The sequence below is a fragment of the Anabrus simplex genome, chromosome 2 (assembly GCF_040414725.1).
Source record: "Anabrus simplex isolate iqAnaSimp1 chromosome 2, ASM4041472v1, whole genome shotgun sequence".
NCBI classification, from domain to species: domain Eukaryota; kingdom Metazoa; phylum Arthropoda; class Insecta; order Orthoptera; family Tettigoniidae; genus Anabrus; species Anabrus simplex.
In genome coordinates this window covers 838,068,917-838,088,912 of record NC_090266.1, presented here as the reverse complement: position 1 = coordinate 838,088,912, position 19,996 = coordinate 838,068,917, and the positions used below count along the sequence as shown (strand labels likewise).

Sequence of the window (19,996 nt, the reverse complement as noted above, 5' to 3'; positions counted from 1 at the left end):
TAGAGTATTGATTGTGAGGAAAGAAACGTTAAAGACAACACAAACAGCCAGTCCCCAGGCCAGGAATATTAATAATTAACAATTAAAAACCCTTGACCCAGCCGGGAATCAAACCCGGGGCCACCGGGTGACAGGCGGACGCTTTGCCCCCTACATCACGGGGCTGGACCAGCCCAGCAGTAATAAAATTACTTTATTTCATTGCTTGTTAGAGCTTCCAAAACGTTTACTAAATTACCAATGAAGTTAAGGGTGACTGAACAATAGTTCGTCTCTGTGTCGCCAACACCATATTCATGGTCTTCACTATCACTGTTATTATGATTATTGATATTATAAGTAGTAAACAAATATAACTACAGTCTGTATCACCACACATTAAAATTTATTAGAATGGTTTTTGAAACAAAATTCCATTATCAGTAACATGATTAATAGTTGCATTTAAAATTTCTAAAATGTCCACATAAAATATGCCTTTGAATAAACTAACATTGGCAACCCGTTCATTTTAATCTGCATAGAAAGAAAGAAAGACACTCCCTATTACAGTAGTTATTTGCTGGGTGAGCACTATTCTCTTTAAATTAAGGTGTTGCATAATGATCTAGAGAACATCATAAAGAAGGATCAGACTGGTCGTGATGGTTGCCCAGTTGTATTTCCTCTTAATACAATGTGTTTCAACTATGGAACATATCTAGTTCCATAGAATCGTCTGAAAGGAAACAGATCCCACAGAACAATCATTCGTCTGTGTGGTGCCAATAGAATCCATGAATGGCCTCGTAGCTAGTAGATTATGTCAATACAAATCTTATATCCCAGTTAGTTGAAGGAAGGATTGATGATGATGATGATGATGATGATGATGATAATGATATTGGAATATTTTTGTTTTCAAGTAGACCTCCATACTGCATGTGCATATGCAGGATTAAGGGAAGGGAGATTAAAAGGACCATGACAATTAAAATGAGGATGGCAAAAAACTCTCTAACTATCAATATTCATGCAGAGTCAACTTGGAGGAAATGAAAGTAATGTGCCTAGGTAGTTTTACAACTAGAACTTATCAGGTGAGAGTCTCTGGGGTCATTCTGTGTGATTTTTTACTTTTAAACAATGGTGTGATCGAAGGGATTATGGTATTGTATTCGTGCATAAATTCGACATATGGTTTTCAATGGATCTTGACGTTTCATAACCACTGGATGCTGAAAAATTGGTTTTTTGCAACATAACTGTGTTTTAAGATTTTGTGAGGGCTCCATTTGAGGCATCTGGACCACAGACCTCATCTAAAACATTACATTACTTGTCCAATTTGAATCTGGATGAAAATTTCAAGTTAGAGCAGGGCCTCTCAAATGTCCAAAATCTCACACATGCAAACTGAGGCACAGAGGTTCTGTGCGTCATGCATTGGTCCGACTCGGCTTGGTGCTGACTAACGTTTTATTATGGGATGACTCTACTAAGCTCAGCTCATTTCTGCTCGGATGGTGGAGCGCTGCAGAGCTAGTGAGGAAGAGGGAGAGAGGCAGAGCGAGCAAGACAGGCATAAGGAAAGAGAGAGACAGTGCTCTTGCTCAAAATCAAGGAGTGGGGATCTGCACTCTGGCCAGCCAATGCATGCACTCTGAGAGGCCCGAGTTTGAAGATTGGGTCCTATCCTCATTTTCATTGTCCAGGTCCTTTATCATGACCTGCTATTATTGGACGACATTTTTTGTATACCCTATGTAGTTTAGAATTTAGTACATGCTTCAAAACAGAGATTAATAATTGCAACTTCACATTTTATTATCATTCTCAATATTCTACTTTGCTTGGAAAGCAATGTAAATTGGGAGTTGACCCTCTAATCTTGTGAGCGTGTATTAATTCTTGGTTCCTGGAATGCTCGAGCCTCATGTGAATGGATTTACTAAAATGTACAAGTATTCCTGTAAGACAGAATCCTCTATAACCTTCAATCTTTAGTAGTAAAATCATCCTGGCACACAAACAATCTATTCTCATCATATGCCATGATGATGACCTGCAGTTGAGATGCCATTGAAACATAAAGATACATCACTCCTTTCTTACAGTTTGTTCTTTTAAGAATTGTTTGCTCTTGTCTGCAATATACACAGGATATCACAGTTAGGAATACAATAAAACAAGAAATTTAATAGGTGATATATTTACTTGTTTTTGGAAGACTAGAAAATATAACAGCATTTTGATAGTCCAGAATGAAAACCTTCTATGTCAATATTGTCAACTTTACGAGGAGACAGGTAAAACCAGTTTTAGATTGTGACACAGGAGTTAGAAGTATAATTTTGTATGAAGAAGTATTCGGATATAAGTTGACATAGGATGATTGTGGAAAAGATTCCACAAAAAACTGTGAATATGTACATGTCTTAACCCAAAAATATAAAAAATTGACATAGGAAGTTTACATTCCTTACCACTAATTTATGACATATACACACCAGTCACAGCATTTAAAAATTGTACAAAGAAAATTAAGGCTAACACAATAACAACTTCTAAAATTGCTATAAAATTCAGATCTCCAACATATTATACACCATATGCATAGAAGCATAGCATCATATGAGTATTCAAAAAATACACCATACTTTATTTCAGATGGTTATTCTTTTATGTTTCAATGTTACTTTTATGTCACAACTTTACAAAAATATCAGCTGCACTCTTCACTTTAACAAGTCCTACCATTAATAATGAAGGGAATTGACATGAAATATTTTTTAATAATTTAAGGAGATCTACTAAACAACTAGGTAGTGCCCCAATATACAATATCAAGTGGTACCATAGTTATGCAGGATTCAATCAATGATATACAAATAGATTGTACAATATACAAATCACCAATTACTCTCAAGTGTGAATCCAATCAAACTATTATGCAGAATGACTATAAGTAAGTGTATTATAAAATATAATATTAATATAATAAACAATACAGTACAGTCAAAACTTACTGGCACCAACCCTATGTGGAGGGATGTGTTCACCATTGTGTGTCTGTAGTGGTTGGTAGTGAAATGTGTTGTATGTAGCCTATGTGAATATGAGTATGACAAAAGATACAAACACCCAGCCCCAAAGCTAGAGGATTTAACCAGACATGGCTTAAGTCCTGGCTGGGATTAGAACCTTTTATATCTCATAATGAGTAGTATTCAGTACTGGCCATTATTTATATAAACTGAGTGGCCAAAAGTCATGGGAAAGGGTGTCCCATTAGAAAATGTGCCGTGTATGACCCCTGAGCATTGAGGCTAGCTGCAGCGTAGTTGAACAGTCTGGTACAGACACCAGTGTCATGAAGATGGCAACTTGTCGTGAGTTAACAGTCTTTGAATGTGGGATGATCACCGGCGCACGGGTCACAGCATTGCGGAGATTATTCATGAATTCCGGTTTCCGAGGTCAGCAGTGTCGAGGGTGGATCTTCAATATCTCAGAGAGAATGTTGCCACCTGCGTAAACCACCGCACGGAAAGATGACAGATGTTTAACGAACGGACATCATGTCGCCTCCGCAGAACCATACTGGGCGCTCGACGGGCTACTGTGAGTCAGATCACAGCCCAGTTGAATGTTGGGAAGCAGGAACCAATTTCTACCAGGACTGTAAGGAGGCAACTGCACCGCATAGGCTTCACCAACCGACGACCAACTCATGTCCCTTTGCTGATACCACGACACAGAGCTTAATGACATGCATGGGCTCGCGAACATCGGCAATGGACCATGGAACAGTGGTGGCTTGTGGTATGGTCCGATGAATCCTGGTTCCAGTTGTATCGAGCTGAAGGGCGCATGAGCTTGTGGTGTATGCTCCATGAAGCTATGGATCCTGTGTGTCAACAAGGTTGTGTCCAGGCAGGAGGTGGCTCAGTTCTGGTCTAGGCGGTGTTCTCATAGTCGCAATTAGGCCCCACTCTCCAGCTGCAGGGGCGCTGACAGGTGCACGTTATGTGGACATTCTTTCAGACCATCTGCATCCCTTTCTGGCCCTACAGTACCCTGATGGAGATGCCATGTTTCAACAGGACAATGCACTAGGTCACCGCTCTGTGGTGGCACGCAGGTGGTTGGAGGAGCACTCAAGTGAAGTTACGACCATGGATGGCCCTCCAGATCCCCCGACCTTAATCCATTCAAGCATTTATGGGATGCTGTAGATGCTGGTGCACGCTCCATGAACCCCACACCCACTACACAAGACCAATTTGTGGGTAGCAGTGCAAGATGTGTGGGTCCAGATCCCTCCAGAATGATTCCAACACCTTGTAGAATCCATGCCTCGCTGTATTGCTGCCGTTTTGAAGGGTCGCAGAGGAGCAACTCATTATTAACATCACATTCAGTGTCTTCCCACGACTTTTGGCCACTCAGTGTAATTCATCTTGATATCCTCAAAATGCAGTCTAATGCTGAAGACAGCACAAATACCCAGTCCCCAAGCCAGAGGAAATAACCAATGAAGGTTAAAATCCCCAACTCAGCTTGGAATCAAACCCGGGATTCCATGTACCAAAGGTCAGCATGCTAACCAGTTAGCTGTACAGTGAGATGATTCTCAAAATGTGAATAATACACAACCTACAGTGAAAATTAGACTTGCATGTTAGTTTTGAGATTTTGTATTTTGCCTTATTAGTCATTTCTTTAAGATATTATTCAAGAATATTGTTTATGTGTAAGATTATTGGCTCTAATTCTAAAAATGAATATTATAAATCCTTTTTAAACCTCATTATTTCCAGTATTACAATAACTGGATTAGCAAATGACAACAGAACATTAAGCATTTCACACCTTATTTGCACTCACCAAAATTACAACTGAACAGAATGTGAGAAAATGTCAACCAATTCTTACAAATGAATAGAAGAATGATATCCTTATACTTGCTCTAAAATGAGGTAATACCAATCATTCCATACTAGAACGACATCTCATTATGAAGAAAAAATTGAGAAATAAACTTTAAAACCTATTGTAAACATTGGCACCATAATGAGTATTCTAAAGTTGGAGTTGCGCAGAAGCTTTAAGAACAATAAGGAGTAAGTAGCTTAACATGGGAAACCATAAGCACATCAGCCATGGTTATGCATATGAAATCATATTTTGGATGACAGCAAAACCATATTCTGCATAGTGAATCAAACTTGTGATACTAATTAAGTATTATGTAAACTTTAACAATACAGTATAAAGAATCATAAGACCAGGCGAGTTGGCCATGCATTTAGGGGTGCGCAGCTATGAGCTTGCATCCGGGAGATAGTGAGTTTGAACCCCACTGTTGGCAGCCCTTAAGGTGGCTGTTCATGGTTTCCCATATTCACACCAGGTAAATGCTGGGGCTGTACCTTAATTAAGGTCACGGATGCTTCTTTCCCACTCCTAGCCCTTTCCTATCCCATCATCGCCATAAGACCTATCTGTTTCGGTGCGACGTAAAGCAAGTTGTAAGAAAATGGAAAAGAATCATAAGTGTATTATAATATTTAAACAATAGTGGTATTTACTATTAGCTGTAATTTTGATGTTAAGCCAAAGCTTAAGAGACATACAGTATGACATGTGCAAGTCCAAATGATAAAATTAAACACAAATAATCTTGAAGTAAGTACTCCCACACTTTTGAATTTGTTGGATGTACAGAATCTTGTTGAAAAGCTGTACAATTATGAAAAGAAGGGAATTCACTCTAAAAAGTTCTGGGTGTATATGATGAGCAAAAGTACTTTAATTAATCAGGTAGAATAAAGGAAAGACTTGGATAAGTGACCTGCTTGTGAAAGGTTCCAAGATTTCTTATTCCAGAATTACCATTAGTATAATTTCTAGAGAACATCAAGAATCCCCCTGAAGAAGTACGAGTAACTAGAAAGAGGATCATGCAGTGTTAAATACGTTTGGTGAATGAAGGAGCTAACTTACCATCAGAGATGATGTTAATTCCTTTTCTTCTTCTCCTAATTATTATTATTAATATTATTATTATTGCTCTATGGGTCCTAATATCGAGGTCACTGGCCCAAACAAGATAGGATCTACATCACTATTTTGTTGGTTTGAAGGTAACATTTCAACATGTTTCCTCTCAGATATCAACAATTAAAATGAAATGTCGTATGGCTTTTAGTGCCGGGATATCCCAGGACGGGTTCGGCTCGCCAGGTGCAGGTCTTTCTATTTGACTCCTGTAGGCGACCTGCGCGTCGTGATGAGGATGAAATGGTGATGAAGACAACACATACACCCAGCCCCCGTATCACTGGAATTAACCAATTAAGGTTAAAATCCCCCACCCGGCCGGGAATCAAACCCCGGACCCTCTGAACCGAAGGCCAGTAGGCTGACCGTTCAGCCAATAAGTCGGACAACAATTAAAATGAAACAGGGGTGTATGCAGATTGGGGGATTGGGGGGATAAATGCCCCCCACCCCCACCAAATTTAGAAATGTAGAACTTGTGATAAATTACAGCAAATATGTAAATGAACATTTTAGGTAGATCATTGAATGTATTTGCCAACAATGTGTTGATGCTTCCATTAATAAATATACACTGTATAAGCTTTTCTGCTAAAAACAATCATCCTGAACCAATGGACCTCATTTCTGCACTTAACATTTTGCAACAGTGATATTTTTGCAACAATACATCGAGTACTGAAACACCAGAATGCTCTTTCACATCCCTGAAATATTTAGAGGCCTTTTGCAGAATATGACTGCATGACTGCAAGAATATGATACCATAGAAATTATAATCCATGAGCTGGCCAAAAATCCAAGAGATGTTTGCTATTGTAATCAACATAAATACAAATGTGTCTTAATTTATGATTGTGTTATTTTGAAAGTTTTAATTTAGTGTTTCTAATTTCACAATATGCATCCAACATTATTTTATATAAGTCCTCAAATTTTAATATTTAATATCCCCCCCAAAAATAATTTCTGCGTATGCTCCTGCACTAAAACAATCTTTTTTGATGAGTCGGGAAAGCCAAGGTGATTGTGAAATGGGGCATAAAGCACCCCAAACATACCCTCAACACATCATACTCCAGCATTAGTGCAATGATAGTTACTTTAACAGAAGTAAAGATTGATTGATTCCACCATATACATTCCAACAAAAGTAAACACTTATATGATACCTCAATGGAAGGAGGAATCCACAGATCTGGATACAATTATAATACCAATGGTTGATTTTATGTAACTAGATCATAGGCCTGGGTCACAGAAGTTTCAATACTCTTTATAATTAAATTACAGAAACCCAAGGATACCAACAGTAACAACTTGTCTTTGCATAACAAAGTTCTGTGAAGACTACAGTGTTAGGTTCATATTACTTTAAATTCAAAAAAGGTTCACCCTTATTTGTCAAACATTTGATGTTCCATTTCATATTTAACATTGAAAAGGGCATGGAAGCAGATTTTGAACAAGTGAGAGAGATCAAACAAATGAGTTTTCTCTAAGAGTGAATTTCCAAACTTGCTCCATAAAATAATTCATAACACTGATTTTAATACAGCACCTAACATAACATCTAGATTCAGGAAGCGTACATGCACCGTTTAGCGATACATGGACACCCTAGTGCTGAATAGGTTGACCTCGGGTATCTTCGAGATTCGTATTGGCAACCTTTGAAACACAAACTATGAATCGCTTATGCATCACTGTGTGACATCTGGCGTACACTTTACGTACTAGTACTGTTGTTGTTTATACAGCAAAGCCAAACTATAGAAATCATGCTGGGAACAAGATTCACATCGAGAAATGTTATATAAAGTGTGTATGACACAGTTGTTGGCTTAAGATAATAAAGGTTTAGAAAATTCATATCGATCGATCATATTATCGATTCAATTCAGATTTCATTTTCATTCAGTTGGCAGTATAACCGGAACCGTGAGAGCTCCCTCCTTCCTCCACAAAGAAATATTGCTAAAAGGTGCACGGACTATACAGAATTCTTCCTTCCTGTCCACAAAATAAATAAAACAACTAAAAATAAAATGAAAAGAATTGCTGGATCAAATCCCTGACTCATCTGAGGGTGGTTCAAGGCAATGAGAGTTTGTGGATTGGTGCTTTCATGAATCATGCTAAGGAACCAAAGCCAAAATGACCTGTTTATCAACAAATGCAACGGGATGTTCCCACTGGAAAGATAATTGTGATGAAGGATTCTGAGAAGGCTGATGGATCAGCAGAATTTTTAATGGTCAAAACTGAAAATGCCAAAATATCCTTTCTGGATACCAAACATTCAACACTATTTAACAATTCTCAATTTCATGAGAACATGGATATTTTAGGCAAATGAGCCAAATAATCACTTGGTGATTTTGTAATGGCAAAATTTCCACCTATAAAAGGGTTCAGAAACTTTGCTGCAAAAATACAGGAGAAACTATCTGCAACAATATGAAATTAGCTTATTGAGGAAAAAATGCAACTTAACAGCCATATGAGCTTTGTTTATCCATTATAACTGGTTGATTGTGAAATATAGAAATTTTAATTTATAGACACATATGAAAGTATGTGTGATAATTCTGGGAGATATTATTCTGCTGACATAAATGTGGAATAGGAATGCATGTATTTATCTCCATCAATTTAAATGTAGGTACTACTTCTCAAAAAATTATTTTTATAACATGCCGCCAATATAAATTAATATTTTAAATTGTACTAATGTTTTGTAAAAATTAAAATACTGATCAATATCACACCAAAACAATTTTAAGAGGGTTTAAAATCAAAATGGCATACATGATGAGGGCTGATACTGATCAACACAATTATTACTTAGAAAGATTCAGAAGATGGGGGAAGGGTTCCAAATACCAACAACGGCAGCCCTGAAGATGGTTTCCTGTGGTTACCCATCTTCATACCAGGCTGTACCTTAATTAAGGCCATGGCAGTTACCTTCCCAATCCCAGACCTTTCCCATCCTTCCGTTGCCAAAAATCTTTGACGTGTTAGTGTAACATTAAACCACTAGTAAATAAAAAGTATTATTTAGAAATCTACTGGTAGTAAACTGTTCTGCTTTGTTTCACATTTTTTCTAATGGTTTTATGTCACACCAACTCAGACAGGTCTTATAGCAATTATGGGATAGGACAGGACTAGGACTTGGACTGGGAAGGAAGCAACCATGGCCTTCATTAAGGAACAAGTGTGAATATGGGAGCCCACAAAATAACCATCTTCAGGGTTGCAAACAGTGCGGTTTTTCCCACCATATCCCCAGTGCAAGCTCACAGCTAAGTGACCTGAACCATGCAGCCAATTTACTTCATGGTTAGGTATTAGTGCCAGAAGGAGTAGTCAAACTTTCCATTCTAATATTTTTCATTCACTTAAACCTATTTTCAAAAAATTATATTTTCAAAACTTTTTAAAGTCTTTTGATACTTAGGATTCGATGTCCAAACAGAAAATATAATTCACTAGTGTGGAGAGACTTATTTTGTGATCAAAGGTAATTTTTTAATGACTTTCATGTCCTTAATCCTAACTTCCTCTAAGATGATACGGTCTCTGTCATTTGAATATTCAGGGTGAAGACAATGGAGGATGATACCATCATACAAACTAAACATGTGTGCATACAGTATCTCTTGTCATATACAGGGTTATTCACCTAAGATATTACACGGAAATAACGTTTAAACCATTAAAGGTATTAGTATTCTGTTTTCATATTCGTAAATAATACGCAGGGGCTTGTAAAATAATATGCTACTTATTCTCTGTGGTGGTTATGAACCGAGATGTTGATACTAACTCCATATTTTTAAATGGAACAGCACGAATACAAGAAGCTGGCCTAAAATTTCAACCGCGTATAAGTTCAAATATGTGAGTATTTTCAAAATCGGACAGTTACGTTTTGAGATATCAATAAAAACCACATTTGGGTTTTTGCATGCCGCATCAGACAGTGTATGGTCAGCAAAGGAATTATTGACATGCAAGCTGTTGCCTAGTATTGATTCCAGACACAGAACGGATACAACGCATGTACTGTAAACTATTGTACACATGATGTGATGTTCTGTAACATATCCTGGGTGTGCAACGTTATTGTATGACTGGCGAACACACAACGGGGAAAGGAGATTATTCGGACATTATTCATTTGCTTTTCTAGAAGGAGCTATGCAGGTGTCCTGTGTTACATTTATTTCTCAATTCATACAGTAGTATGCACTGTACATTTAAACCAGTGACAATTATAGCTTTCGTTACATCATGCCATGGGTTCGCCTGCCATACACACTTTGCAAACCGATCACATGTGTACGATATGCTTACATGCCTAGTCTCCATCCTGTGGCTGGAATTACAGCCAGGAAACTGCTTGCGTGTCAGTATATCCTTGCCCGACTGCACGCTGTCTGATGCGGCATGCAAAACTGTGCATGCTGTTCTTATTGATATCTCAAAAACTAACTGTCCGATTTTGAAAATACTTACACATTTGAACTTGTACACTGTTGAACTTTTACGCCAGCTGTATGAATTTGTGCCATTCTGTTTAAAAATATGTAGTTAGTATCAATATCTCATTTATTAATCACCCCATGAGAATACATAGCACATTATTTTACAAGCTCCTGAGTATCAATTATGAATATGAAAACAGAATACCAATATCTTTAATGGTTTAGACGTTATTTCCATGTAACATCTTAAGTGAATAACCCTGTATATATCAGGAATAAAGATAACCATAAAGAAAAAGGTTTATAATTATTTAGTGTTGGCTGATAGCATCATACAATCCACATGTAATATTTTCCATACATTTCTTCTTCATCTGATGGAGATAAATGTCAAAATATATTTTTTCCTGAAAATCAACTGCTCTCTCAATAGTTTGACAATATTCTTACTTCAATACGTTGTTAGATTTCTCTGTTATTCTTATCTCAGCACTATGTGCAAGCGCGCACGTGCGCGCTCTCTCTCTCTCTCTCTCTCTCTCTCTCTCTCTCTCTCTCTCTCTCTCTCTCTCTCTCTCTCTCTCAGCTAATCATTTTCATATATATAACCCTCCAGAGTTTCAGGTTCTATGTCTTACTTTCTTCATGAAGAGACAACAAATAAGCATATTCTTATTCTAAAGAAGAAATTTGACACAGGATAAGACTAGCATAAATTCCAAATTTCAGATATTTCATGAATAAATATGCACTCTCATTGGTTTAACAAATTAACTCATATAATGTAGAAATAAAATTACTTTTCTATAATACATATCTTTTTAACAATTAGTGAAACATTTTGAACACTTTTAGAGCAAATGTTCAGTGGTTTCTTTCCTTATGTTAATTTTTAGATGTATTTTCAACCACTGTAAATCAAGTACAGAAAATGCAAGAAATAATGGCAAAAATTTAGTTAGGTCTCTGTTATACACCTGTATGAAATTAAAACTAACAGCTTATCTATTATTTCCCTGAAAAAGAAAAACAACCACACATTTTGGCCTTTATGCATAACGAGTACTATCATATACAATGCCAATGGAATGTCAATGCAGAACATGTACAAAACAAACTTCTTTATGATAAGTAGGACAAACATTTTGTTTAGATAACCACATGACTCAAGTGAGAGGAACTTTATATTAAATTATTTAAAACTGATATTATTCTGCAGAATTTATCCTTTCTACATTCAGCCAGATGCCATTCTTAGCCTTGAGCAACATTGAGAACTTACTATACTGGAAAGGTACTTCAGTTTTTGGTGATGGTTTCACAACAAAGCCTTTTAAGAGATGCACCATCGCAATCTTTGTGCTCATGAGAGCGAAGCGTGTCCCTGTGGAGAAGAAAAGAAGAAGGAAAAAAGGAATATATTATATAAAAGTTTAACCAAAAATATGGTAAAGCATTTCTCCTCTTTACAAGTTAATGGATACAGCACAAATGAAACAAAGAGAACTCTTAAAGTCTCCTCCGTGATTGGAGGAGAAACAGGTAAAGACATGTCAAAGAAAGGCATTCCTTTCATACATCCTAGCAATTATGGCCTAGATTAGTAAGGTTTTAAGGTGACATTCCGAAGATAAAAATCAATATTTTCCTCAATTTGGTGGGTTTTTTTTAATGACTGAAATTGGAAAGATTGAGCGTCTTCTTTCTTGTCACAAAGTTATTCCACTGAATTCAAACAATTTATCACTTTAATAATAATGCTTTGTTTGCCAGTCTGCACACAGCAAAAATTTGTGTGGCATCTGCTGAACTGCTTTGTTAGGTAATGATGTCATTGTCATGTTTCCATTCAATCAAATATCCCTGTTGTTTGCAATTATGCATCCATGGGATGGGCCAACAGCATCCCCACCCCCACTCCCTCTCGCAATATATTTATACAGTTTTGAGACATGATGAAAAAGGTCGGCGGGGAGGGGGGGGGGAATTATAAACAATACTAAGACAAGTCAAATACAGTAGAACATCGATGCATCGTTCCCTGAAATGTCGTTTTCCCGTATTCATCGTTGAATTTATTTGGTCCCAAAAATGTTCCATATAATCCAAAGTTAAATTTCCCCGCATCTATCGTTTCTCGAACGATCGTCGAAAAATATTTGTCCTCGGTCACAATTTTCCTGCATTGATCAATCGTATGTAAGAAAAATATACGCAAAAGGTTTTTTTAATTTAGAGGGACTGCTCAATACACTTAGCATATAATAGCACCAAAGCAGCACCCTATTACACGAGAATGTACGAGCGATTCGGAGTTGTTAGTCTTGAACAAGGATCTTGTAGGCTGGAGTGATGTGCGCAGGTTATTCATGCGCAACCTCACTACTAGCCTCCTGGTGTCAACGCTTCTCCACGGCCCACTAACCACCCCTAGAAGTATCCTTATTTACAAGAATTAAAACTTAGACAGCGTAAAACTCAAATTTGCCACCATTTTCTGTGCTGGTGTAGGCTGACTAGGGCTGCCAACTTAATTGAAAAAAAGAGAAAATCGCGTAGTGCGTCAGATACGTTTTAATCAGTCACAGGGTGATTAATCGCATTGTACCTTGTGGAGTGAGTGGGATGCTAGAGGCCTGTTGACTGCTCAGTTGCCCTCTGCACAATGGTCTTGTTACAAGCCGGACCTAACCAAGCCAGACCAATAATATTTTATCATAGCCTAGTCTTGTAACTAGTTCTTAAGTTGAAAGCTTCGCACAAGCTGCTATGACATCGTTCGAGACGCGCCGCGTTGAATTTCTAACCTCCGTGACATTGTCTGAGCTGAGCTGCAGGAACCGCACCGTGTTGGATATCTAACCTATTGTTCGCAAAGGTTCTACGGTATCTTTTTCTAAATACAGGTTATCGCCGTAATATCTATATATATCTTTAATTTGCAATAAGAGAACTGAACATAAAGGTTTTTAATTATTAAGAAATGTGTAAAAAGATGTGAAACGAAACGGCATAAAAGTCACACTTTTCATTTTCATCTCGTAGGCTTATATCACGGTTGCAATATTTTGATACCGGTATGTATAGTATGAGCTAAATGGTTAGCACATGTTGGCCTATTTGTTTGCTACCTCTACTGGACTAAAATGAACGACTGGATATAGTAATATTTGGAGCCTCCGTGGCTCAGGCAGCAGCCTCTCACCGCTGGGTTCTGTGGTTCAAATCCCAGTCACTCCGTGTGATATTTATGCTGGACAAAGCGGAGGCAGGACAGGTTTATCTCCGGGTACTCCAGTTTTCCCTGTGATCTTTCATTCCAGCAACACTCTCCACTATCATTTCATTTCATCTGTCAGTCATTAATCATTGCCTCACAGGAGTGCGACAGGTTTCGGCAGCTGGCACAATTCCTATCCTCGCCGCTAAGTGGGGCTTCATTCATTCCATTCCTGACTGGTCAAATCACTGGAAACAGGCTGTGAATTTTAATAGAGTAATATTTATTTTTGGAGTTAGTAAACCTTTTTCTGAGGATTGTTTTTTAATGTACCGAAGTCGTCAACACTTCAGCTGGTTCTTCCTCGATTGTAATCTACCTATCAGAGGCCTGCAAAGTATGTTCTCGTGCCAATTAAAACTTGGGATGTGTACAGGAATCCAGCTTATCAGTTAAGTGTTCTGGACGCTTCCCCTTACAGAACTATAAAAGTAGGGCACTTTATAGGGCTGTCGTGTCCGAATTGCTCCAGTGTTTGTGAGTGTGACTTGATGGAAGCCCAGGAGGCAGGGGCGAGGCCCGCTTGAAGAACACCCAGCGACAAAAGGTAACGGCAGAATTTTATCTAAACATGTGATAGCACCTGCGGGTATTTTGGGGGGAAGGTTTCACTAGTTTTGTTTTAATGTAATTTTGTAAACTGGTTGTTTCAATGCAGGTGAAGTCTGAGGACTCTATTTTTATTTTCTACTTGGAAATATGTAATGTAAGAGAACAAAGAGTGATGACCCTCTGTTGTTTCCCATTCAACCTTGCATTGGGTGACTAAAGTTTTCAACCTCAAAATTTGGTCAATCTTGTCTCGCTTTTATATGTTCCTGCTTTAGTCACACCTTGTATCATAGGATCAGCCTCGTATCATTGGGCCATAAGCCCACTTAGCAATTTCTATAATGAGTGCGGGTGTTTTCCCTCCTTGCCTTTTGTTTATGGCTGGTTATGTGCAACCCTTTTCTTTTTACTGTTAATGCCATGTAGTATGGGCAATAATGCCCCTATTTATTTTGTAACCGTTTCTGCATTTGGTTTCCCTTTAGGAACAGTGCTTAATATTATTGTTATTGCCTCTGAGAGGCTTGACTATGGTATTTTGGAACTCAGACTCCTGTGTAATGTAACCGCTAAGAGCAAACCTTGCTCTTGTAAAATATTGTACATGTCCGGAGCAATTATGCTCTTCTCTATGTAATTTAACCAACTTGTAAGTATCGCAAGTTTTTGTCCCTGATGTTCGGATTCTAAGTCTCCGATATTGTTAGAGCTGTTGAGCTTGTTAATAACTTGTTCTATTGTTTGTTATTCATTCTGTTTTTCTATCTCTCAATTAAAAAAAAAAAGAAATAAATAAAACGCCCAAATTTGTTGTGTTAAATTCTGCTCTAGTTAATTCCTTGTCCCATTCAACCCAGGCATTTTCTTATTCGCCTGTGAGCCACGGAAACTCTGCAATAACAACAACATCAATAATAATAATTGTGATGTCTGGAACACATGTTCAACGGAATTGTTGCTGATGGTGTATCAACAAACCGGGGTGTCTGGAAAGAAAGAATTCAGCATTACAGGGAAGAAGGAATGTTTAAATTATTTCTTTGCAATATTTGTGTATGTATATGAAACCGTCTACATAACAATAACCAGTTTGTTTCTGAGGGAAGCATTATGAAGTGGTGTCACTATGAAAGCTTAATTGTTACTGACATGGTACATGCAACTCATCTATAAGTATGTCCTAAACTGACTCAGGCACATGTGAATCCTAAAACTCCAGGCAAAAAAGGAAGAGTAATATACATATCACAATCATTTATTAATTCAACTGCCAGTGGGTTTGTATTTTATTCAAGATGACAGGCCAACTGATTAGGGAATACAGAGTCTACTATTTTATTTACTTTTAAAATGAACAATTTCTTGAATGCTTTATACAGACAATTTAATGCAGAAGCAATAAGAAAGGACAGCATATACTTTGCAATAACTGAAGAAGGATTACAATGACTAGATTAATCTCAAAAAAATTCATAAGAACAGCTTTTTAACCAGTAGCACAGCAGAGGGTTTGAGGGTAACTTTAAAACCAACTAAAGGCATTTCAAAATGCTTGCTAGAATGTTGCAGTATGTGTTATCTGTGAATTTCAACTAGGATTCTTTATGAAAGATTTTCAGAATTATAATACCACTTTATTTCTAGAATGACCATTCAACAATGCTTTTTTTCTTAAAGCCACTGAAATTTAGAAATTGTGAGACACTGCAGAATGAAGATAAATTTTATATTATTAAGCAAGTTGGCTAAGGGGTTCGAGATGTGTTGCTGATAGCTTGTATTCAGAGATAGTGGCTTCGAGCCCCACTGTAGGCAGCCAATTTCACACCAGGTAAATGCTGGAGCTGCACCTTAATACAAGCCATCATTGTTTTCTACACAGTCCTAGACCTGTCTTATCCCACTGTTGCCATGAAGACTCTCTGAGTTGGTGTGACGTAAACCAAATACCAAAAAGGAACTTATATTACTTTCTACAACTTTTCAAGCATTTCTTGAGCTCATAAAGTCTCGTCTTCAATAGATAATATAAAGACTAAACTGGACAATCACTGTTCATAGGACTGTGATGAAACTGTTAAACATGATTATTGTATGGCTGAAGTAGTTGAATACCAGGATTTGTCACAAAAGGTTCTTCAAAAATTTTAGAGTGCTCTGTGTGTACAGATACCCTCTATCATCCTGCCAACATTGCATTTCCTAACATTCCAGAAGCAAATTTATTAAATTCTAAAACAGTAGGAAAACTAATACATATAGAGAAAAATAGAAGGAGATATATATATATGTATATATACAGTGTTTTTAAGGGGATTGCTCAATAAAAAGTTACTGGAACATGTATGTTCATAGATGCTTCATACAGTTTTATCGCAAGTTTTCAAATATACAAACTTGTGACTTTTATGTGAGGGTGAGGGAGCGGAGGGGGTGGCGGCATATGGTTGAATGTGTAATCTTGACTAGAGGGACATGATCTTCCATTTCAGAAAACTTGCATGCATTGGATTCAAACTGCAATGGCAATGGTGAGCAGCCAGTGTTTATATCTCTTGGGTACATCATTATTAATTCTCAGCCAATGTTAGTTCTATGCAGCTGAAGATGGCCTAATGAGGCCAAAACATGTACTGTTACTTTTAATGTAATGTTTTTGCAGTCCTAAATTGTGAATACATTTGAATGTATTGACTAGAGGGAACAATAATACTAGTTTTTAAAATATATATACATCATCATAGTAAACATCTGGTTTTGTATAAGTACTGGTGCATGTCAACAAGATGGGGTAACATTATGGGGCAAAATGCCGATATTTGGGTATAATGGTGGGTGGGGAATTTTCCACTACAGAAAAGAATTTTAAAATCAGATGACCTCAGCTACTGTGCGCAAACATTTTGATTTGATGCTATTTAGGGTGCCTGCATGTCAAAGTCAACGTTCTCTTTTACTCTACCAAATTACAATGGTCCCATTTAAAATATCTCAGAATATAAATGTACTATATTCTAATACACCTTACATTCATATTACATGACAGTTGTTACATTACCATTTCGTTGATTGTATCTAACAATTTTCCAAACTTTATAAATTTGGCTTTACATAATGACTTAGTGAATTTGTCTGCAATATTTTCATTTGAATCTACTTGAACACTGTCTATTATACCATTCATATAGCACTCATTAACAAAATGATAATGTACTCCTATGTACTTCAAATTCTTTGTAAAATGACGATGCCTAGCCATAATCAAGGCTCCCAAACTGTCTTCATACAAACTAATAGGTTTCTCAAAATTTACATGAAAAATTTGTGTTATATCTTTTGATTTTAGATTTTAATTTGGACTTTGAACTTCTTTTAAGACTCAAGTTGAATGTATTTGATACATACTGTGTATACAGGGTTTTTAATGTGTTAGACCTTGTTTTAAATGTTTATTATCTTTGTGCACACAATCATGTAGACAATGTCTATGTTAATTTAGACTATTTGTAACATCTTTCTTAAAGTTAAAACATGTGCCTCTCATGCACATGCAATGTTCATTAACAACTGAGGAAGTATGATGATGATGATGTCTTATTAATGGTAATAAAAGCTGATTTGGGGATTTTATTAGGTTATAATTACAGTAGAAGTCCGTTATAGCGAGAATTCACAACAGCGAAAAATTCACTCGCTATAACGGATTGTCGTTATATCAGATTTTTTTATAAAAGTCGGAAAACCCTTCATGCACATTAAAATCGGTATGAAACGGCAATCCGTTTGTTCAAAACTTGTGTTTCCGCAGATTATATCCACACTACGGCTTACGTGTTTGTTATTTTTCGTAATCCGATACTAGGTGAAAGTGTATGTTTAATTTATTTCTGAAAAAAATATAGTAGCGTATTTCTCCAAATCCAAGATGAACCCCACTTTTCCTTGTTGAAAATTTTCCGGCAATACCTATTCCATGCGTCTCTACAATACAACGATCCATCAGGAAATTATTCTTGCTGTCTATAAAACTGTTACTTTTACGCAGCGTCAGATATAACCGGCTACCGCTACACGCACGTCTCGCTTGTCGGGTTCGGCCAAATTCAGCGGCTAGCGATGTATAGGCTTAATCGCGAACGTTGAAAGTCAACGAACGAGTTTATTGCGCCACGGTATGGCCATTCCGCCCTTGCGGTTTTCGTGCACATTCCTCATAATTTTCACCTTCGACTTCTTTAAAGCGTCCTTGTTGCGGACCACTGAATGCATTTTTTGTGCAGTACGCATTTTTTTAGCTCTTTGTCTTCACGCTAACGTCAAATATTGGCTTTAGTTAGGCCTATGCCGTATTTTCTTGCGGCTGCACAATTATTCTACATTTCCGAGTGTTTAATAAACATTAACTTAAAATTGGCATCATAATATCGACTAGAACCCGTTGAAAATTTGCCGGCAATACCTTTTCCACGTATCTTTACAATACGACTATCCATCACGAAAATATTCCTGCTGTGTATAAAACTTAATTTTACTAAGCGTCAAGTACAATAGACGCGTTATGACTCTGCCACTGAGTAGCCATGGCCTTTCTAAGAATTCGAAGGGTCGCATGTTTTGATGCCATTCTGCAGATTTGAGAAACACCCAGGCACTGCACAACCGGTTGTCGCGGCTAGCGATGTGTAGTAAAGAGGCGGTCGTTTATTGTCAACGAGTTATGCGCGTGTGACAAGAAGCAGCGTGGTTACCGCGGTAGTTGCTAGTGGTAGGCCTATCCATTAACTTACTGTTAGGCCGCGAATGCAACAACCTTTGAGTTTTCGCATGAGATTCTGAGAAAAAAAGTCTTGGATTCGGAAAAATACGGTATCATTCCAGAGATTTATGTGGCAAACACCTCAGCTTTCTTCTTCAAACAGCGTCACTTAACATAACCGTATATGTAGCCTAACATAAAAACATATTTGAAATGCATGTAGAGAAAAACCTCCTCGCGAAAAATTTACATGTAAATAGCCGTAACTAAACGGGAGAAGATATGAAATATCCTCTGAAATCAGTGATGTACGGTACTCTGCCATATCTCGAGGTGTATCCCATTCTTACTTAAGTGCAGTATTTAGCCTCAAAATTAAGCGGTCGTTTAGTCAGCCTTAATTTTTAACGATTTAACAACCGTTATCGGACACATTTACGCATTTATTACGAAAATATGTTCTCTTTCATTTCGAATTTTCTTTACGGAACAGCTGTCGAGGGTATTACTAATCGACTCCGACATCGCCTACGAATGTCGACGAGGGAAATCGCTAGTGCACATAGCGAGGACACGATGCCGAAGGTAATCGATCGCATGCAATATCATCGCTGTGGTGCATAATTATCGGTAACGGAAAACGCGCGCACGCTTAATCGCTCGTAATAACGGATGCGCCAGTGATAGGGTTCTCGCTGTAACCGAAGGATGATACACAGTTTAATATAGGAATTTTGAAGGGACAGAAAAAAGTCGTCGCTATAACGGAGTTCTCGTTATATGCCGTACTCGCTATAGCGGACTTCTACTGTAAATTGGTTACAGGGTGTTGGAAAAAAAATACAATCATCATTACAAGACATGTAG

At 37.4% G+C, this 19,996-nt stretch overlaps 1 protein-coding gene across 2 annotated transcripts in view; it reads right to left on the bottom strand.

Annotated features, from left to right (window-relative positions):
* Positions 1–19,996, bottom strand: part of LOC136864500 (cytochrome P450 6j1) — a 112,412-nt gene that overhangs the window by 4,517 nt on the left and 87,899 nt on the right. The window contains exon 8 of one of the 2 annotated variants that reach the window (XM_067141551.2): positions 11,824–11,925. In XM_067141551.2, coding sequence (XP_066997652.1) covers positions 11,824–11,925 — 102 coding nt within the window. Of the gene's footprint in view, positions 1–11,197; positions 11,926–19,996 lie in introns of those variants that run through there. The other variant, XM_067141550.2, reaches the window with a different exon arrangement.